The sequence below is a fragment of the Mobula hypostoma genome, chromosome 12, assembly GCF_963921235.1.
Source record: "Mobula hypostoma chromosome 12, sMobHyp1.1, whole genome shotgun sequence".
NCBI classification, from domain to species: Eukaryota; Metazoa; Chordata; class Chondrichthyes; order Myliobatiformes; family Myliobatidae; genus Mobula; species Mobula hypostoma.
In genome coordinates this window covers 82149984-82166197 of record NC_086108.1, presented here as the reverse complement: position 1 = coordinate 82166197, position 16214 = coordinate 82149984, and the positions used below count along the sequence as shown (strand labels likewise).

The 16214-nt window shown below is 40.6% G+C and overlaps 2 protein-coding genes across 8 annotated transcripts in view; one reads left to right on the top strand and one right to left on the bottom strand.

The window, feature by feature from the left end:
• The window catches only part of LOC134354960 (ciliary microtubule-associated protein 2-like), a 45283-nt gene that overhangs the window by 25159 nt on the left and 3910 nt on the right, over positions 1-16214 (top strand). For 5 of the 7 annotated variants that reach the window (XM_063064512.1, XM_063064506.1, XM_063064510.1 and 2 more), the window contains 4 exons: positions 1210-1377; positions 1468-1590; positions 4725-4852; positions 5052-5185. In XM_063064512.1, the coding sequence (XP_062920582.1) occupies positions 1210-1377; positions 1468-1590; positions 4725-4852; positions 5052-5103 (471 nt within the window). In that variant the 3' untranslated portion in view covers positions 5104-5185. The remainder of the gene's footprint in view (positions 1-1209; positions 1378-1467; positions 1591-4724; positions 4853-5051; positions 5186-16214) is intronic. The other 2 variants (XM_063064508.1, XM_063064513.1) reach the window with 2 other exon arrangements.
• Positions 6358-16214, bottom strand: part of dhcr24 (24-dehydrocholesterol reductase) — a 30830-nt gene continuing 20973 nt past the window's right edge. The window contains exon 9 of the mRNA XM_063064505.1: positions 6358-14562. Coding sequence (XP_062920575.1) covers positions 14409-14562 — 154 coding nt within the window. The 3' untranslated portion in view covers positions 6358-14408. The remainder of the gene's footprint in view (positions 14563-16214) is intronic.

The window sequence follows — 16214 nt, the reverse complement described above, 5'->3', positions numbered from 1 at the left end:
GTGGAACTGGTAAGTTGGCAGCATGGAATGTGCTCCCCGAGGAAATTTACCATGGGATGAAGTGAGGGCTGAGCTAGTTGACTATAAAACTGGCCATAAAAATATCCTTAAAATGGGTTTTATTTCATGTAGTTATAACTAAATTAGTATTGAAAAGGAGCAGTGATTTTGTTTTCAAATTGCCTAGCAAATCTATGCAAATTCTTCCCTTTTTAAAAAAATACCTGAATATCTCTTTGATCTTTTTGTATGTTAATTCTCCATATATTTATAATTATCAAGGGAATTATGGAAAGTATCTATAATATAGGAGCATGTATCTGTTCTCTATCTGCATTGTGTTCTGTGTTGCGCATCTATGATGTTTATCATGGTAAATGGACACATTGAGTGGGGGCGTGGTATAAGTACAAGCAGGGAATAAGTTGCTTCGTGCTTTGTTCATTACAGTTTGTAGTAGCTTGGGACTGATGAGGTCGTATCTTGGACCACTCAATTCACTTCGCTTACACTTGTATACACTTAAGTTTCATCGCTTTGAGATTGCATGTTTGCTAATTGCTAACAAAGGGCTGAAATACATATTCACAACTTTTGGAGCAATCATTTATTGGAGTGAGGGTGCGTCATACAATTATAACAAATCTGTAGGGTCACCGGCATAGGCAATTGTTTTGGTGCTATATTATAATTTCTGGCACACTCCAGAAAACACATCAGCTTGTTGACCTGATTAATGGTTTGCAGCTTTAAACTACAGGCCTGTAGAACAATTCTAAGTTTAAAATATACGTCCATCTACACAAGGTGAGAAATGTGTCTTACACGGATGCTCATACAGGTCGAAAGCAAGTGACCAGTCTCTAGGTTTATAAGCACAAGCATACAATCTCAGTATATAAATACCATTAAAAGTAGCTTTTTAAAGTGTAATACAAACATAAATGCATAAACTTAAGCTAACATAAATTATACATAACTTGTACAGCACAATTAGAAGAAAGATAACAACATTAGGGCAAGTTGAGGTAAATATAGTCCAAGTAGGGACAAAGCTTTTGTTGAACATTGAGGTGTGGGTGTTTAGGCTCCTGTGTTTCCTACTTACAGCAGCAAAGAGAAGTGGACATGTCATGCATAGTGATATTGACACAATAGGGAAAAACCTGGAATAAATGTGGGAAAGAAAATTGTGCTTGTGTCTTGTAGAAGCCACTGAACCTCAGCCCGGGAATGTATAATATCAAATCATTTACTGATGACCTTTGGAATGCAGAGAAGAAAAATCATGGGAAATTCAGGACAGCTAAACAGTACCCATTTCCCCCAGTGGAGAGAATATATTATGGTTCAGCAAATCTGTTTCAGCAACCAGCGGTTAGTCTCAGGGTTTTTGATTCTATTACAATTACTGGCTGTAATAGTATTAATGGTTTTGCTGATAACTTTGTACACTTTGACCCACAGGGTAACACTGACTTTTATGACGTGAAACAACTTCCCAGACCAGGAAATCAAAATCCACCTCCCTTTTTGTCATCCACTGGTCGGGCTGGACGTACGTCTATGAAAATGCTCACCTGTAACGCTGTAAGTGTGAAATCCACGCAGCTATCTTACCCGACACTGCAATATGCAGAGACTTTATTTTAATTCCATTGTTTCAAGAAAAGTCGAATACCTAAGGAGTTAGCCTGTAGCCCCAGAGTTTGCAAAGAATTTAAATTGCCTAAAAATTCACCCCTAGCTGTTACCATTAATTGTGCTATACAATTGCATTAGTTATTTGCACTCTTCTTCCAAACCTTTGAAACATGTTAAACACATTTCAGAGGTACAGAGGTACAGCACTACAAAATATTTAGTATATAGCCCTGTTGCCCAAGCTTGAAGCTCCAGGCACTTTTTTTTGGACATGCACAATGTCAGATCACTGATGTTTGCTGGACTTCTTATGTAATCCTCTCTCCAAACCGCTTCAGTTCTGTTTTATCATCTTGCTTGAGATGGGCTCAGATGCTGAACTGACTAGATTTAGTTAGATAATAAGACTGGTCTGTTGAAAAGTGTGTTTATGTCTAAAAGGCCTAAACCAAAAACTTCATTATGTGGTGCAACTTTTATGAGCACCATATAATATGCCAAAGCACCTTTTTCATTCAAGAAAACAATGTTTACTGCATGGATTGCAGTGACTATTACTTTCATTCTGCATTAAAATGTACAGTGTCATCTATTGCCCAGATAGAATTGGTATGACTATTTTCACTGGAGGCTTGTGCAGAATGAGGTTTTCACATTCAACCCAAACAGGACTTAGAACATGAAGTCAAGCAACCCACTTCAGCCAGGGGGCCTTGGCCTTTGACAGTTCTCCCAAAAGGCAACAACCTCACCCTGCTTGCCTCTAGTCATGTCTCCACTATCTGAGTAAGTCACAAGCAGGGTTGATGATGAAAGAGCCTAAATATTTGACTGAAAGATAGGACATTGGCATGTTTGTCAGACTATTGCCTGTCTAATCTCTGTTACAGCTCTCCATTTTTATGGGCCCACCTTCTAGTGGGAACAACTTTGCCAATGTCTCGGAGCGTCTATGTCAAATCTAGTGCTGAATGGTTGATCCAGATTTTTTTTTTTTTTTTAAACAGTGTTGATAAAAGTCAGTATCTTGCTCATTATTTTTAGTTAATGGCAACTCATCACACTGAGTGTTTGGAAGCTACAAATAGGCCGTGTGTGGGAAATCAACCGCTAAAGGCCATTTGTGAACCATAAAAGGCTTGAAGACTGCCCTGACATCAGATCGGGTCCTGAATAAGGATCTCTCCCTAAGATGTTGACCGTTCATTTCTCTCCATTGATGGCACCTGACCTGCCTAGTGCTTCCAGCATTTTGTGTGTGTTCAAGACTTCCAGCATCCACAGATTTTCTTATATCTTTGAAGACAATCTACTTGTTTGATAATCAGCCTTACTGCTCATGGCATTTTATTTCAGATGTGCTATGTTCGAACATTCTATGTTCGAATGTTCTATGTGCAGAACATTCTCATGTTCTGATATCTCTGGCTGAATGACTCTAGTATCCATGTGCCACACACAACATGCTGGAAGAACCCAGCAGTTTGGCAGCATCAATAGAAACGAATAAACAGCTGACATTACTCTTCTTCAGGCCTGGGAAGGAAGGAAGGAAGAAAATGCTAGAAAAAAAAGGTGGGTAGGGGAAGGAGGCTAGCTGGATGGTAATAGGTGAGGCTAGGTGGGTAAAGGGTTGGAGAAGGAATCTGATAGGTGAGGATAGTGGACCATAGGAAAAAAGGGAAGGAGGGGATCCAAGGAGAAGTGATAGGTAGGTGAGAAGAGGTTAAAGGCCAGAGTGGGTAATGGAGGAAGAGGTAAGGGGGAGGGAAAAGGTTTTTTTTAAAGCTGGAAGGAGAAATCAATATTCATGCCATCAGGTTGGAAGCTACTCAGGTGTTTCTCCTCCATTCTGAGGGTGGCCTCATCTTGGCACATGTCAGAACAGTAATGGGAATCAGAATTAAAATATTTGGCCACTAGGAAGTTGCACTTTTGGCGGATGGAGTAGAAGTGTTCGACGAAGCGGTTACTCTAATTTATGAGGGGTCTTACCACTATAGACGAGACCACATCAGGAGCACTGGACACAATAGACAATCCCAGCAGGGAGATTAGTGAGGAGGGACAAGTGGAGGATAAAGGAATGGTGGGGGGAGCAATCCCTGTGGGGAAGGGGGGGGGGGAGAAGAAGGGAGAGATAGGTTTAGTGGTAGGATCCCTTTGGAGATGGTGGAAGTTGTAGAGGATGATGTGTTGGATGCGGAGACTGATGGGGTGATGGGCAAGGATTGTTAAGGCGGTGGGAGGATGGGATGAGCACAGATGTTTGGGAAATAGAGGAGATGCAGATGACAGCAGCATCAATAGTGGAAGGAAGGAAGGAAGCCCCATTCTTTGAAGGAGGAAGAATATCTGACGTCCTGGAATGGAAAGCCAATTCCTGGGAACAGACGTGGCAGAGGAACTGAGAAAAGGGAATAACATTTTTACAGGAGGTAGGATGGGAAGAGGTATAGTCAAGATAACTGTGGGAATTGGTGGGTTTATAAATGAGATGGAGACAGGTGAGAAAGGGGAGGGAGATGTCAGAGATGACCCAAGTGAACTTAAAGGCAGGGTGGAAGTTAAAGGCAAAGTTGATAAAAGTGACTAGCTCAGCATGGGTGCATGAGGCAGCACCAATGCAATTGTAAAAGTAGCAGAGGAAGAGCTGGGGGAAAGCTTCAAACATGGACTGTTCTACGTGGCCAACGTAAAGGCAGACCTAGCTGGGGCCCATGCAGATGCCCATGGATAAAGTGGGAGGAGCTGAAGGAAAAGTAGAATCCTATGCTGCTTTACCCTCAAATTCAGTCAAACAATCTACAGTGAGTATACCTCATCACCCAATGTACGATGCAACATTGGGGATATGCAACAGTGTCAACTTCAGCACTGATGATGTAAAGAACCAAATTTATGATTGATAAAGAATGACATTACATTTAATTATCTGATTTATATCATGGGACTTGTTAAAATAGTCAATACTTTCAACAAGAATGGATAAAATAAGTGTGCTGGGATTGGGGAAATTGAGCTTTGTAATGAGTAGCCGTCCCCATTCCCAATTTACCAATAATCATCTTCTGTTGCAGAATAATATTGGTGTTGGCCGCTATGACCCCATGAAATATGATCCAAGACCAGTGAATACTTACAATTCATGTTTCAAGTCCAAAACACAGCGATCCCTGGACAACTTAGAAAGAAACAAGTACATGGAGTAAGTTTGCACCCTTCGGCTTTATTTATGTACAGTATTTTGCTTCTAGTTTTGGATTTACAACTCCATGTTAAAATTGCACTCTTAAGACTCCTGCCTACAAAAATGCTGCATCGTAGAATAATGTAATCCATGCTAAATCATTGTTGTCTTTAGCCCTCAGCTCTTTTTTTTTTGAAAAACCTTTTTATCCCCCTAGGGAACGCCTAAGAACTACAACAGCCCATCCAGATCCAGATGATTCAAGCTGAATAACATTTTTATATTTAAAGATAAAATAAAGGAATCAGAAACTCAAGGCATATCTATTGTCCTTTAATATAATTAATAAAGGTAAGGCTTTGGTAATAAAGTTTTTAATGCTAGTTTCACCCATCTTGTGCCTCAAGCAAGGATCCATGTATGAATTGAGATGGAGTATATGGTGAATATCTATTTTTCAGCAGTACTCTTACCTTGCAACCAAACTCTTGGATACAACAGCCCCATTAACCTCTGATCATATAGTACAGACCTGTCTTGGTTGAGTCTCTACATATTTATCCTTCAGTTTACACTCACATCTATGTTGTTAATAGAAAATTTCAGTTAATTACCAAATTGATCAGAAAGCATCTTCCCTGTAACAAAGTCAAGTCAACTTTGATTAAACTTGGCCCTCAGAACTTCATTACTAGATGTTAAGACTCATGTCTGTAATTACCTGGCTTATCCTAGATGCTCTTCTTGAATAAAGGCTCCATGTTTACTGTTCTGCAGTCATCTAGCACGTCATCTCTAGTCAGCAAAAATTTAGAAAATTCTGTGAATGCCCAGCAATCTCTTCCTTGCCTTTCTCCTCCTTAATAACATGTTTTGAGAATTTCCATGTCTCCTTCTATGAATTTTTCAATTACAACCTTCTCACTGAAGTAAATCAGAAGTATTAGTCCATAACAATGAAAGTTGTTTTTTGTTAACAGATTGCATCACTAAAGTGTATTCTGATGACATATCATTTCTACCATGTTAAGTACATACACAGTTTAAAGATATTGGGTCACCCATTTAAAGAGGTGAAGAACTACTTTTTCCTCTGATAATGAGTCTTTGTTATGCCAAGGTGGAAAATGGCCATCTTTGAATATTTGTAAAGCCGAAGCAGATAGATTCCTAATAAGAAAGGATGTGAAGAATTGAGACTGGACAATAATGCAGAAATGGGATTACATTCAGATCAGTTGTGATTTAATTGAATGGAAGAGCATGTTACAATGCCTGAGTGACCTACTCGAACACAGAATCTGTACATGCTTATAACAAGAAGTTGTTTAGGTTGTTTAAAGACACTTTCACTTGAATGTATTAAGGTCATCTCTATGGTATACATTTATGCAAAGAATAAGAACAATTATATACTGGCCAATCAACCCACCTCTGCAGACCATTTCACTCCCCCATTCTCTCTCTCTCCCCACCCCACCTCTCCCAAAATTTTATTCATTTATGAATCAAGGCAAGAAGGAAAGCAAATTGGAGGGACACAATTTTCAGTTTTAAGCATTTTTAATAGAGACGATTTCAGAAGAAATACAAATGACACAATTAGACTATTTAAACACAATATTTTAATTACAGATAAAATTGAAAAACCTTCAGAAGCAGATCGAGGTCAATATTAAACACAGTTTTACTGTCCTTAAGACATTGCCACATCATTGGTTTGAGCATATTCTCAGGTCTGCAAACAGTGCAACTCCTCATGTCACATGCTTAATTTCCATTTTGGAGGGTCAGTCGATAGAGACAGAATCTTCACTAATATCAAATACAACATCAACAGCAAAGATGTTTGATCAGGTTTTTAAAAATCTTGAAAGGACAAAACATATCAATACACAAATTGATTAGAAACAACTTAAATAAGAAGCCACTTGCAGGAGATACTAAATGAAACAATATAACATTTTACAATAAGAATGTAAGGTTTCATAATGACGAGCAGTATACCAAACTCTTTGGGATTTAAACTCCTGCACCAACACATTCTTTTTTTCCACTGCCAAAGCCTAAGCATCGCAAAGGCCCCCCAATTCCTTTTATAAATAATTAGCTTAATATTTCTGTTATATTGACAGTTTTGAACTGTATGTAAAATACACAAGCTGTCAAATCACTGACAGTAAATGACTTGACCAGATCTTTACCCAACTAAAATACGAAATCAAATAAACTACAGAATATGCCCAGTTAGATGTGAAAAGATTAACAAAATTCAACAATAAATTATTTGTACAGATTTAAAGAATATCTTGCCTGTACAAGAGTACAGCTGTGTGTCAGCTGAAATGGGAAATACAAGATACACTACCCTCTGTAGACTTGTGGCTACTGTAGCAGATTCTGCTCCAATTCCATCATTTAGACACCACCATAGTGGGCCACATCTCAAATAATAACTTCGAGTACAGGAAGGAGATAGACAACCTTCCTCTTGATGCCAGCGAAACACAAGAGCTTGTCATTGACTTCAGAAAGGGATGCAGTGCACATGCTCCTGTCTATATCAACAGTGTGGAGGTTGAGAACTTCAAATTCCTAGGAGTGAACATCACCAGTAGACTGTCATGGTCCAACCACACAGATGCTACAGCTAAGACAGCTCACCAGCAGCTCTACCTTCACAGAAAGCTAAACAGATTTGGCCTGTCCCCTTCAACTCACTGATTTTTAAAATTGATGCACCGTTTTAAAAAATCCTTGGATGCATCACAGATTGGTATGATAACTGTTCGGCATATGACAGCAAGGAACTTCAAAGTTGTGGACACAGCTCAGCACATCACGAAAATCCGTCTCTCTATCTATCTATACATCTCACTACCTCAGCGTAATCCAGAAGTCCACCCGCTCCAGAAATTCCATCCTCCCCTCTTCCATCGGGCAGAAGATACAAAAGCCTGAAATCACCAAGCTAAAGAACAGCTTCTGCTCTGCTGTTAAGACTATTAAATGATTTCCAAGTATGATAAAATGAACACTTACAATCTACTACGTTATGAGCTTACATCTCATTCTTTCCTTCCAGTGCCCTTTCTGTGGCTGTTACATTTTATTCTGCACTCTATTGTTGTTTTACCTTGTTCTAGCTTAATGTTCTGTAATAATCTAATCTGTGTGAACAATACGCAAGATAGTTTTCACTGTATCTCATGTGACAATAATAAACCCATTCTGATAAATGTTACAAGTTACAAATTCAGTTGAGTAACTCAAAGATTACAGCACCAATAAAGCTGCAAGTACAACTTTTAACTTTCTGCTAGTTTTTGATTATTGTTGAGTACAGAACTCCTCACTTACAATGATTTAAGCACAGAGCCAGATTGAAAAGATCAGGGTTTTGAGGTCGGAGGCGAGGGATGAGCTGGTGTTCAGCTCACTGCTCCGCAAGGTTTACTTGCCTCTGTGCTGAACTGAGGCTGCAGTCTGCAACTAATGGGCTCTTCGACTGGCTGTGAACTTACTACCAGGATGTTCAAATGACACCTGGAAGCCTGAACATTCTTCAGCCTCTCCTATGGTCCATTCCAAATGTAACCACAAGTATCTGCCTAAATTGTATCATTTTTAATGCATGTATGCATTTCTAAATGACAATAAAAGAGGATTGAGTGTTCTCATAATCTAAATAATCTAAACAGAGGGAGATTATGAAAGGTGGACGTGCAAGAATACTTGGAAAGTTGGAACACTATCCACTTATAGCCAGATAGATCTACTGTGTTGTTGCCAGAGGTACTGAATTTGGTTGCTGGCTCTACCACAAGTGAAAAGCTGACAGATTCAGAGTAATACAGCACTGAAAAAGGCCCTTTTACACAACTGGTCAATACCAAGCACAGCATCCTTCCTGCTCGTTCCAGTTTCCTGCATTTGACCTATAATACTCCAAGCCCCTCTACCCATGTACCTATCAAAATATCTCAAAAGTTGCAATTGTACCCGGCTCAACCACTTCCCCTGACAGCTCATTTCAGATATTCACTACCCTCTGTAAATTTTACCGCACTCATGTTGCATCTTTGCCTTCAGATTTTGATCTACCTAATCCTGAGAAAAAATTCTATGACCATCTGTATGAAGTCATCCTTCATAGTTCTGCACTCCAGGGAATAAAGAACCCTAGAAAGACACTTAACCTTTATTTTTCTAAAGGTTAAATTGAATTTCAAAATGTGAAACTCCTAGAATAATGAAGATAATTTTGAAAATTATTTGACAATTAATAAACATATAGGAGCTTGAAGACTTAAACCAATTTCTTAATGTAATAACTAAAGTTATTACACTAAGAATTCTCTTTCCTCCAAGACAACCACTTTCACTCTATGAATGACAAAAACCTTTCTGTGGGCAGTGGGACCTGCAGGGTACAATGCTACTGAGGAAGAGGCTGATGGCACTTCAAGTACCTCTGGTCATAATGACAACTCTGGGGGAAAACCTTCTTCCAGGAACCCCAGAATCTGACACAACCAGTGCTGGGACGAAGACCCTCAGACTTAACAAACATTATATCAATATTGGCACTTGGAATGTTTGCACTCTAAGCAGTAAAGGGAAACTTCACCTTCTCATCCATGAAATCGGCTGCGATATCATTGGAATAACAGAGATCAGATGGTCTGACAGAGGTCATTTTACAACAAAGAACAGCTACACAATGTACTACTCCGGATCTGAGAAAGGAGGAAGAGCAGGTGTTGTATTCATCTCGAAGCAAGGAATAGCTAAAGCAGTACTAGGCTACAATCCATTGAACAAACGACTAATGGACCCAGGCTGTAAAAATAGGGGAGAAGCTCTCCTCTACAATCACTCTGAGCCCCACAAGGCTGTGTACTCTGCCCCCTGCTGTACTCACTGTACACCCATGATTGTGTAGCCAAGGTTTCCATCGAACTCAATATATAAGTTTGCTGATGACACCATAATTGTAGGCTGTATCGCGGGTAATGTTGAGTTTGAGTACAGAGAGAAAATTAAGAACTTGGTGGCATGGTGTGAAGACAATAACCTATCCCTCAATGTCAGCAAGACGAAAGAATTGGTTCTTGACTTCAGAAGGAGTAGCGGACCGCACGACCCAATTTGCATTGGTGGTGCGCAAGTGGAACAGGTCAAAAGCTTTAGGTTCCTCGGGGTCAATATCACATATGACCTGACTTGGTCCAACCAAGCAGAGTCCACTGCCAAGGCGGCCCACCAGCGCCTTTACTTCCTGAGAAAGCCAAAGAAATTTGGCCTGTCCCCTAAAACCCTCACTATTTTTTTTTATAGATGCACCATAAAAGCATTCTTCAAGGGTGCATCACAACCTGGTATGGAGGTTGCCCTGTCCAAGACCAGAAGAAGCTGCAGAAGATCGTGAACACAGTGCAGCACATCACACAAACCAATCTTCCGTCCTTGGACTCAATTTACACCGCACGCTGTTTGAGCAGTGCTGCCAGGATAATCAAGGACACGACCCACCCAGCCAACACACTTTTCGTCCCTCTTCCCTCCGGGAGAAGGCTCAGGTGCTTGAAGACATGTACGACCAGATTTGGGAACAGCTTCTTTCCACCTGTGATAAGACTGCTGAACAGATCCTGACCCGGATCAGGGTCGTACCCTCCAAATACCTGGACCTGCCTCTCGGTTTTTTTGCACTACCTTACGTTCCCTTTTCTGTTTTCTATTTGTGATTTACAATTTAAATTTTTAATATTTACTATCGATTTGTACTCCAGGGAACGCGAAGCGCAGAATCAAATATCGCTGTGATGATTGTACGCTCTAGTATCAATTGTTTGGTAACAATAAAGTATAAAGTATAATGTCTATCCCTATACAATGCAAGCCTTTCCCAATCACACTCATTGTCAACTACTCACCAACTAGCGATGCAGAGGAGGAAGAGCTTGAGAGACATGATAACAACCTGCAAGGCCTCATTGATGATACTCCGAAAACTGATGATGTGCTCATTTTAGGTGATTTCAATGCAAAAGTATAAGGAAGTCATGGGAAACAACGGTTTAGGAACACCAAATGAATGGGGGACACGGCTAGTTGAGTTCTGTCAAGAAAACCACCTCTGCATAATGAACACAATGTTTGCTCAACACCCTCGGTGCAAATTCACACGGTCAGCTCCTGTTGGTAAAACCAGGAACCAGATTGATTATATCCTCCCCAACAAAAGAGGGAAATCAAATATTCTGAAATGGAGGACATATCTGGGAGCTGACTGTGATACTGATCATCAACTGCTGTAGGCCAAGATGAAGCTCAGGGTTAAGAACGTAAAACAAGCAAAGCCAGCAGTCAGATATGATCTCTCAGACATACCCAAACTCTTTCAGCATAGAGGTTTGCAACAATTTTGAAGCCCTGCTGAACTTACAAGAAGAGGTCGAACCAGAAGAACTTTGGAACGCAACAAGAGATGCATTGACAACAGCAGCAGAGAAACACATTCCAAAGCGACACAAGCACAAAGGCACAGAATGGATCACAAATGAAACGCTGTATGCAGTAGAAAAGAAGAGATTGGTGAAAGGTCAGAAAGGAACAACAAGGAATACAAGGAGCTGAAGCGTGAAGTACGACGACGTTGCAGGCTTGACAAAGAGGCATACCTACAACACATCTGTTCCAACATGGAAAATGAGGCCAAAGGCAAGATAGTTTGTGCTGCAGTAAAAGAACTTACCGGCACCTTCACACCAAGAATTGGTGCAATCAAAAATGACAAGGGAAAATTTCTGACAGAAGCTGCAGATGTGAGGGAAAGGTGACTCAAGTACACCAAGAAGCTCTATGAAAATCACGAGAATGAAAACAGTGACAAAGCCATTGACTGGACAACACTGGAACATGAACCAGAGCCACTACTGCCAGAAGTAGAAAGAGCAATTGAGATGATTAAAAAGAATAAAGCACTTGGTCCAGACAACATACCAGCAGAACTACTGAAAGCAACAGGCACCTCAATGGCCCACATCTTGCACTGCATTGTCTGTGCCATCTGGAAGACTGGCAAATGGCCAACAGACTGGTGCAAATCTGTCTACGTTCCAATTCCCAAGAAAGGGGACCTCCTGCAGTGCAGTACTTACAAAACAATTGCATTGATATTACACGCCAGCAAGGTTCTACTCATAATCATCTTAGAGACTAAAGAACTACGTAGATAGAGAAGTTGCACTCAAACAGGCTGGCTTCAGGAGTGGCCGAGGTACCAGGGACCAGCTCTTCAACGTGCGCCTAATAATGGAGAAAATAAGAGAGGTCAATACCCCCCTGTACATCTGCTTCACAGACTACTTAAAGGCATTTGACTGTGTCCAATACACCAAACTGTGGACGACAATAATTCAGCTGGGCGTAGTACCACACCTAGTGGCTCTTCTAGAATCACTGTATGCTACGCAATCCTTCAGGCTTCGGACCACATCTGGCAAGACTGAATCATTCTGCAATGGGAAAGAAGTCTGCCAAGGATGCATCCTTTCTCCACACCTTCTTAACATCTACACCGAGATGATCATGAGACTGGCAATTCCAGACAACACTGACATTAAAATAGGAGGAAGAACCATCAGTAACTTGAGATACGCAGATGACACAGCCCTGCTAGCCACAACAGAAGAAGACCTACAAGCACTACTCAATAATGTTGCAAACGTCTCTGCTGAATTTGGATTGCTGATAAATGGCAAAAAGACCAAAGTTATGGTGATAAGCAAAACTGCAATTCAAGCTGACATCTACATCGGAAACGACAAGATCGAACAAATGTCCTCCTTTATGTACCTTGGTGCAGTACTAAATGACACAAACGAATGCAGCAAGGAAATAAGGCGGAGGCTAGCAAAGGCACACTCAAGCACCACCGAACTCTGGAACATCTGGAAAGATAGATCTGTGAGCCCTTACACCAAGATACGCCTCCTCGAGAGTCTCGTCTGGCCAGTAACCCGATATGGCTGTGAAACATGGACCCTGAAAGCAGCTGATGAAAAGAAGCTGACAGCATTTGAGATGTGGACATACAGATCCTCAGGGTATCATACATTGAAAGGAGATCCAACAATTTCATCCTAGAAAAGACTGGCATGAAACCAATACTTCTGCAAACCGTTATCCAAAGGAAACTTTGGTATTTTGGACACATCTCAAGAACTGATGACACACTGCAACGCACTGTGCTTGAAGGCAGAGTAGAATGAAGCCGCTCTCGAGGCAGACAGAGGACAACCTGGATTGACAACATCAAGAAGTGGACCAGCCTCACTGCCAGAGATGCAAGAGACTTGACTGGCGACAGATCGCTGTGAAAGAAAGTGGTCACCAAGGCTCTGGCAGAGTATGGCACATGATGATGATGAATAACTAAAGTGAATAGGAACTCCACAATGACATGGGTCAGAGCAGCAGCCATTATACCCTTGAACACAGCACAAGAGCACATTACATCATTCATACATTTATCAAATGAAACTGCACTTTCATAAAGTGCAAAAAGTGTTGAATCAATTTATTTTTAAAAACAATTGTAACTAACTATTTCACATCATGCTGTTAGAATAGCTAATTTTACACAAGTGTGACTAAACATTACCCATTTTACTACAAGTACAGGTAAATAAAACAATTACAATTAGAAAACGTTTAGCTCTCCCACACTGGCTCAGTGGATTATGACATGGATTATGACACAGTATTTAGCACGCAAATGATTATTGCCTGGTTACAATCAGCCCATGATGCACCAAGTGTTCTGCATGTGGCTTTCCAAAAACTATAAAACTAAATATTCCTTAGATTTAATATTATCTTGCCAATAAACCAAAAAAAACCAGAATAAGCAAGCAACAATCTGCACGAAGAGCAAAAAGACGACACTGGAGGAACTCAGCAGGTCGGGTAGCATCAATGGAGGGAAATGTTCAGTCAATGTTTCAGGTTGAGACTCGATGAGTTCCTCTAGCATCTCATGTTGCTCCAGATTCCAGCATCTGCAGACTCTTACATTTCCAACCTGCTAGAGAAACCTCAGTAGGTCAAGCAGCATCTATGCAGGGGGCAGGAACTGTCAATGTTTTACATCAAAACTCTATATGAGGACTAAGAGTAAAAGGGGAAATAGCAGGTATACTGTTCAACCTGCAGAGTTCCTCCAGCAGATTGCTTATTGCTCCAGATCTCAGCATCTGCGATCTTGTGGGTCTCCAGAAAGAGGGTCATGTAATTCAACATTAGTGACCAGATTTAACAAATTGGTGTTGCATAGAGAAGTGATAGATTTCAGATCACACACAAATGCCTACAGAATTGAACGTCAACATGATTCACTGCATGAGGGGTATGGAGAGAAAAGGAAAGATAACGACAGGAGTAGGTTCACAAAAAAGTGTTCGTGATAAAAATGGAAAAATCTTTGGATTTAAAAAATCCTGACCTACTTCTTTCAGATGAAAATTGATTTACTATTGAATTCCATTTGGCTTCTTCCCTGGGACTCTCAGTGTCTCGCTGCCTTGCAGATCTTATCATAAACCTCAGGGAATGCATCTTCAGAGTTCAGTTTTTGTCTCAGCTTGTGGTATAGAGACCCATCAAACATCTCCCAAAACTCTTCTCGGGTCAAATAGCAATCGGCATACAACATCTGAAAACTGAAAGGAAAAAATAAAATCCAAGACATTATTAAATTTACAAAGATTTTAGAAAGTTCCATACAGGCAACATCAGGTTACAGAAATTCACTCATCACTACCACAAAAATTGAGATTCAGACTAAAATTTGATCTCCTGGAATCTGTGTGGAGAAAAACAATAGATCATTACAAATCTTCTCCCCAAGTTGTATTTCTTGAGACTTGCAGATGACCTGGCTTTACACTACAGTCTCATTCTGGCAGTAGAGGAGGCCATGGACTGACTTTTCGGAATAGGAATCCGACACAAAAAGCAGGAACTCCTTTTCAGTTCTACTTCCCATTTCAGCACCAGTCTATGGCCTTATATTCTGCCCCAGTGAGGCCACACTCAGGTTGGAGGTGCAACTCGTTATGTTCTGTCTGGGTAGCCTCCAACATGCTGGCATGAACATCAATTTCTTGAACTTCCAGTAATGCTCACCCCCACTTCACCATTCCATATATCTGTTTCCCCCTCTTGCCTCATCTCCTTAACTGCTCTCTGGTGCTCCTCCCCCTTCCATCATCATCTTTCTTCCATCAGATTCCCCTTTCTCCAGCCCTTTATCTCTTTCACCATTCAACTTCCCAGCTCTTTACTTCCCCTCTCCTGGTTTCACCTATCACCTTGTACTCCTTCCTCCCCTCCCCTCTTTACCCTAACTTGTCCCTTCCCTTCCAGTCCTGAAGCAGGGTCTCAGCCCAAAATGTCAACTTTTCCCATAGATGTTGCCTGGCCTGCCAAGATCCTCCAGCATTCTGTGTTTTGCTTTGGACTTCCAACATCTGCAGATTTTCTTGTGCTCATGATCCCTAGCTCTAGATTTTCCCTACAAGCAGCAACACATACACACACACACGTTAAGATCCCTCAGGATCTCTTTTTCCAATCAAATCACCTCTCAATTTTTCTAAATTCCAGCATTCCCAGCCTTTCCTTGCAAGTTTACCTACCCATTCCAGGTATTAGTCTGGTAAATCTTCCCTGAACTGCTTCCTGCAAATTAACACTATTTCTTAAGAACCTTAATACTGCTCATATTATTCCAGAGATGGCATCAACTGAATATCCTTATAAATAAGCATAACCTCTCCACTTTTGTATTTATCTTGCAATAATAGCATACTGCAAGCTTTCCAAATTAATGTACCTGCATATTAGCCTTCCGCTAATCATGTATTAGAAACCCAGATCCTTCAACAAGTTCTACAATTTCTTACCATTTAGACAATGTTTTTTTATATATTTCCTGCCAAAATTGATTTCACATTTCCTCACATTTTACTCATTTGCCAGATCTTTGTGCATCAACTTAAATCCTGTTTCAACTTGCTTATGTGCTTTTTGGTGCTTACTTTTCACTTATCAACAAATTTACTAACTATACCTCTGGTGCCTTCATCCAAGTCAAGTCTTTAAAGATTGTGAAAAGCCAAGATCCCAGAGGTAATCCCCATACCACACCACAGAAAAAAAACACCCAGTTATGTCCATTTCGTTTCCCATGGAACAAAAGACTTATTAGGAGCAATTGATGGGTTTAGGCCTTTACTTGCTGGAATTTAGAAGAATGAGGTATTATCAAAACTTATCAGATATTGAAAAGCCTAGAGTGGATGTGCAGAGG